Raw genomic sequence first — 4,690 nt, forward strand, 5'->3', positions numbered from 1 at the left:
CGAAGCCAGGTATTTAAATCTGAGATCCTTAGGATTGTTTCCCTCTTCTGCCACACCGTGCCCTATTTGCCTAGTGTCAAGTTTTATACACACGGGGGCTTGCCAATGTCACCCCTGGCTCCGCCCACACTGTGTCAGTGCTGCTGAATGCCAGGGACTGCTCACTCCCTTCCTAACCGTTTTTTCTGCAGTATTTTACCTCGGATTTACCTTTCTGTGAAGGCTGTGGGTGCAAATTTCTGCTATGCAGCTTACTCACAAAAAGTTTTGCTAAGGTAGTGGTGTTCTCTTGTGCTCTACGGAATGTGTTGGTGCTCAGTCGAGTTAGAGAGCTCTCTTACTTTCTTGTAGCATCAGAATAGCCCTCTTTACTGTTTTTAACATACATCTTATATACCATTCACTTACAAGCAAGACATTCCTGTTCCTTTAACAGTTCTTGTAACCTCTTAATTGGTTCTAACTTCTCCCAGACAACAGTGATAAAGGATGAAAGCTTTATTGAAAGTAACAGCATTAACAGTGCATATCAAAAGATCCTGCTGTCCACATTTGGATGCAAACAGACAATGCTTGCCCTTTGTCTCATGCTCTGGTCTTCCGGGGGCTTCAGAGTGATAAGGTGTACCAAACAGTCTGATAAGGTCTTTGCTGCCTTGTTCATGGTTACACCTTCCCCTACGATGTTAAACTGGCAGGTGGGGGGCTGCTGCACTCTGCATGGGTGCTCCAGACCCTCTTGAGTCCCCTCGGGCACGTCTTCCACCAGGGCCACCACCTGTGTCTTTTGGGGCCTGCCTCAGTACAATCTTCCTTGGTCCAGTCCTCAGACGGTGCAGTCACATATGTGCAGGTGGACTCTGTCTCCGAGGACTCTGATGGATGCCGGGTACGATAACGAGGGAGGCGGAACCACGAGCACTCCAGCTTTTTGGCGCGGATGTGCAGCTCCAGTTTCTCACGCTCCTCCTCGGACAGGAACAAAGCCTCCCGGCTATAGAAGTAGGTGGGAATCGGGCGGGATCCTGGTGCCCTGGCCGCACGCCTGGTCCGGTCACGATCGAGGGGGTACTTCTTCTTGAGTGTGCAGTCTGGGGCACTCTGTGTTTGCTGCAAACGTTGCAGCAGTTCTATGGACTTCCGCACTGCCACAGGGAAGAATCGAAGCTTTATCTCCAGGCATTTTCTGGCTATGTGCATGGAGATCTTTCTGGATCGTGCCTGACTGAGACACAGTTTTGAGATGACGGTAGCCACTGCACTGTGTCTCTGGCATCTGATACATTTAGTGTCAGCTACACACAGGCCTGTGATGTCCGTTTGAGTGTAGCTGTCCTTTAGCAGCACTACTTTGGCTGTGCCAGGCTGGCAGCCAGGCAGCCCTGACAGCCTCTGGTCCGCCTTACTGCAGGGGCGCAATGGTTCACGCCGAGGGCTGCTCTGCTTGGTGGCTGCCTGTCTCTCAGCACCTGCAAAACAGGGAGAGGCCCTGAGCCATGCTGGGCCGGGGGCTCTGGGGATGCTCTGGGCCAGGCATGTCCAATCCACGGCCTGCAGGCCTTAGGTAGCCTGCCACATCTGTTACCGCAGATTGGCTCCTGCCCCTCATCACCCGCAGCTCTGCCCTGCCACAAGGCCCGGCCCAGCCCTGAGCATGCACCCACCACGGCCCAGGCAGGATCGGATGCCCATGCCCTGGGCTCATCTGGCCAGGATGCACCGTACCAGGTTCTGGGCCATGGGTCAGTTGCTCCCAGAGGCTGGGCCCGGCCTGCCAGGGGATGGATACTCCTGGGCAAGCCTGGGGCTCAGGCTGACCCTCAGAGGACTCACCTGGCTCTGGTGCCACTGCTCTCTGCCACCATCTCCTCCACCGCAAGCGTCGTCTGCCAGCCTGTGGGCACGCGGACATGGCACAGTTACACTCCTGAGGGGTCCCACAGACCCTGCCCTGACTCACCCAGCACAAGTCCCCTAGCCACTAGTCTGCCCCTCTCTCAAATCTCCCCTACCTGTATGTTTTGGTTCACGGTGAACAAGAAGATTCCGGCCACCAAAAACATGAGGCCGTAAAGAAGGACAAGGGTAACAAGGATAAAGAGAGAGCTGCCAACAACCATTGCTAAACGCCGGTCGTGACCGCAACAGCAGAGGTGAGACCACCGCTCTGAACTCAGAACTGAGTCCAACTGTGTTGACATCACAGAGCTGCCTACCCACCCCGGAACCGTGACACATTGTGAGACAGGAGCCTGGGTGGGGCACTCTGCCTCCTGCTGTCCACCCCGTGCCTGCACACACTTCACTCTGGCCTCCATCTTGTTATGAGGGCTCCTCTGAGATGGCAGCAGTTGAGGTCCATCTGCCACTGATTTGTCTTCCCAGTAGCCTAATCTCTTCCATTTCATCTCCACATTTCCAAGGATTCCTCCGGCATATCTTATGTTGCTCTGCATGCAACTTCCCAACTGCCACCCCATCACTACCAAGGCCAACAAACCATATCCCCAAGAGACGCATCTACGCATTTCTTGAACACCCCTGGGATGGTGTTTCCAGTACCTCCCTGTGTGGCCCAGCCTGTTCCAGTGCCATTCTTGATCTTCGCCGTTCTTTCAAAGAATACATTTTCCCACGTTCAACCTGACCTCCTTTGGTGCAGTTTAGGGCTGTTCCTTCTCATCGTGTTGCTGCTACCTGGGAGAAGAGGCCAACCCTCACCTTGCTACAACCTCCCTTCTGGTCGTAGTAGAGAGTAGGGGGAGGAGGAGAGGGGGTGTTTCTGTCTCCATCAGGAAGGGAATAGAAGATAAAGAGGTGTCCCTAAAGAGCAGTCATGAGCAAGTCGACAGCCTAAGGGTGACAGTCAGAGACCAAGGCATCAAAGGGAGTCTTGTGGTGAGTGTCTACTGCAGGTCACCAGATCAGCCAGAGCCTGTCGATGAGGCCTTCTACCTCCAGCTACAGGAGGTGTCGCAGTCGCAAGTGCATGTCCTGCTTGGGGACCTGCAGCAGGTTGTAAATGGCCTGTGCCTGTACTTGTGCCCTTGCGCCCTAACGCAGGGCGCTCTTCCACAAGTTTCCCAAACCCGTCTGACAAGCATCTGTTGTGTACAAGTTATTTCGGCACCTCTCACATCAAATTTTTGTCCTGCAATCTTACATCAAATGACCCTCCTTCTCCACACTGAAACAAAGCCTCTTCGCTGCCTTTCCTTTTGTCTCCCCTAATGGTTTCAAGGCTGCAGCCAGAGCGGCAGTAAGTGATTCCATAGAGGCCATAACTGAGGTCTCTACCACCTTAGCCACCAAAGCAGAGCTGGCATCACTGCTCGTCTGTTTTACCTTTTCTAACAGTTCTGCCACTGATGCTGTACACAGCATTTGCAACAAAATTGCCCACGTTTTTGTATTTGCCTGCTCTATCGCTAGTGCTCTCAGCATCATTTCCTTAGTTTCTGCAGTAAGTGGGTTCTGACATCAGCACTTCTGTTAACTGGTCAGTGAAGTTCCCAAACAACTTTCTCTTGCTTTGCTTAATAGAAACATAACACTGCTGTTGTTTCTCTGGTGGCACTAATTGCAATGCAACTTTTGCACACCGCATACTCTCCCCTAAAACTGCTGCAGGAAAGGTCATTTGAACATGAGTGGTACTATAGGGCCCAGTCCCCATTAGCATTTCCATGGTAATTGCATTGAGAGGGTCCCCCATCGGTCTCTGTACCTGAGCAATAGTCCCACATTCCACACACCACTTTTTTTTATTTTTTTCAAATATTAATTGTGACAGTCTACATATTACCCGGGCAATTTGCTTTATATCCTCTGGCACCATAACATTAGAGGACCATATCCATTGCAGAACCTGCCTGGCTTCAGACCGTAACCCATTTTCTGCAACTGTATTTCGTAGCTGCTACAGCAGTTTCCAATCAAAACTAACATATCGGGCCACCTGGCCCTCACCTTGTTGTTGCTGAACCACAGGGAGTGCACTGTTGGATAACTCCCCCACCACACCCCATTCACCTCCTAGCACTGCGTCCCGCAAATTATCTAACCATTCCCCCCCCGCCCCGGGAATTTAATTGCAGCCACCTCCTGCCCCCGCCCGCCGCTCCTGCTCAGGTGGATATGCATCCGTGGGGTGAGGAGGGCTCATCCGGGACAGCTGGCGGCATGACCGGGGCAGTAGGCGCCGTCGCAGGATCCGGCGTGCCAGACGCCGCGGCAGGATGGGGCACCGAGACCTCAGGGACGCTCGGCGAGGATGGTGGGGGGAGGGATCGAACAGGGACCGCGGACCGGCCCCGAACGTCGTATCCGACGAGCCTGACGCCTTCCCGTCGGCTCCTGCTCTTAGGACCTGCACGGCCTCAGCCTGACCCTGGAAAAATGGAAGTACAAACACTGTGAGATTCCCAGGAGGACTCACATTCTGGAGAAGCAGAAGCAGTGGCAGGCATGGCACCAGAAGCTTCTGTGAGATCTCAGTTGGATTGGGACTCTCGCACTGTTTCAGCTCATGCTTCTTAAGCATGCTGCCTGTCATGCCGTCACCCTTGTCCTGTAGAAGGGGGCTCAGATGGTGCTGCAGCAGAAGCTCAGTCTGCCCTGGCTTGTAAAGCTCTGGCAGGACACAGAGGCGTTGCCTTCTCCCTCCTGCTGCTGGGAGAGTAATAGCCAT

The 4,690-nt window shown here is 53.5% G+C and overlaps 1 protein-coding gene across 2 annotated transcripts; it reads right to left on the reverse strand.

The window, feature by feature from the left end:
- Positions 1 to 480: 480 nt before the first annotated feature.
- LOC146753951 (uncharacterized) lies at positions 481 to 4,044 on the reverse strand. Of its 2 annotated transcripts, none has more exons than XM_085528086.1 (3): positions 2,563 to 4,044; positions 1,834 to 1,894; positions 481 to 1,469 (listed from the first exon to the last, which is right to left on the reverse strand). In XM_085528086.1, the coding sequence occupies exons 1-3, from the start codon at positions 2,626 to 2,628 to the stop codon at positions 679 to 681; spliced, it is 918 nt and encodes a 305-aa protein (XP_085384212.1). In that variant the 5' UTR covers positions 2,629 to 4,044; the 3' UTR covers positions 481 to 678. The 2 variants fall into 2 exon arrangements, with proteins under 2 accessions (XP_085384212.1, XP_085384211.1); XM_085528085.1 differs by having other exon boundaries at positions 2,013 to 4,044.
- Between the last annotated feature and the right edge of the window lie 646 nt (positions 4,045 to 4,690).

This window comes from Coturnix japonica, chromosome Z (genome assembly GCF_054131305.1).
Source record: "Coturnix japonica strain WE chromosome Z, WE-NBRP24, whole genome shotgun sequence".
Taxonomy (NCBI): domain Eukaryota; kingdom Metazoa; phylum Chordata; class Aves; order Galliformes; family Phasianidae; genus Coturnix; species Coturnix japonica.

What these genes read in the sequence shown, in the direction of transcription:
- LOC146753951 (XM_085528085.1), bottom strand. Translation starts at nt 2,528, where the DNA reads ATGCGTAGATGCGTCTCTTGGGGATATGGTTTGTTGGCCTTGGTAGTG. An exon ending in CCGTGAACCAAAACATACAG is followed by an intron (nt 1,895 to 2,012) that starts GTAGGGGAGATT and finishes GCGTGCCCACAG; the next exon opens with GCTGGCAGACGACGCTTGCG. An exon ending in AGCAGTGGCACCAGAGCCAG is followed by an intron (nt 1,470 to 1,833) that starts GTGAGTCCTCTG and finishes CCTGTTTTGCAG; the next exon opens with GTGCTGAGAGACAGGCAGCC.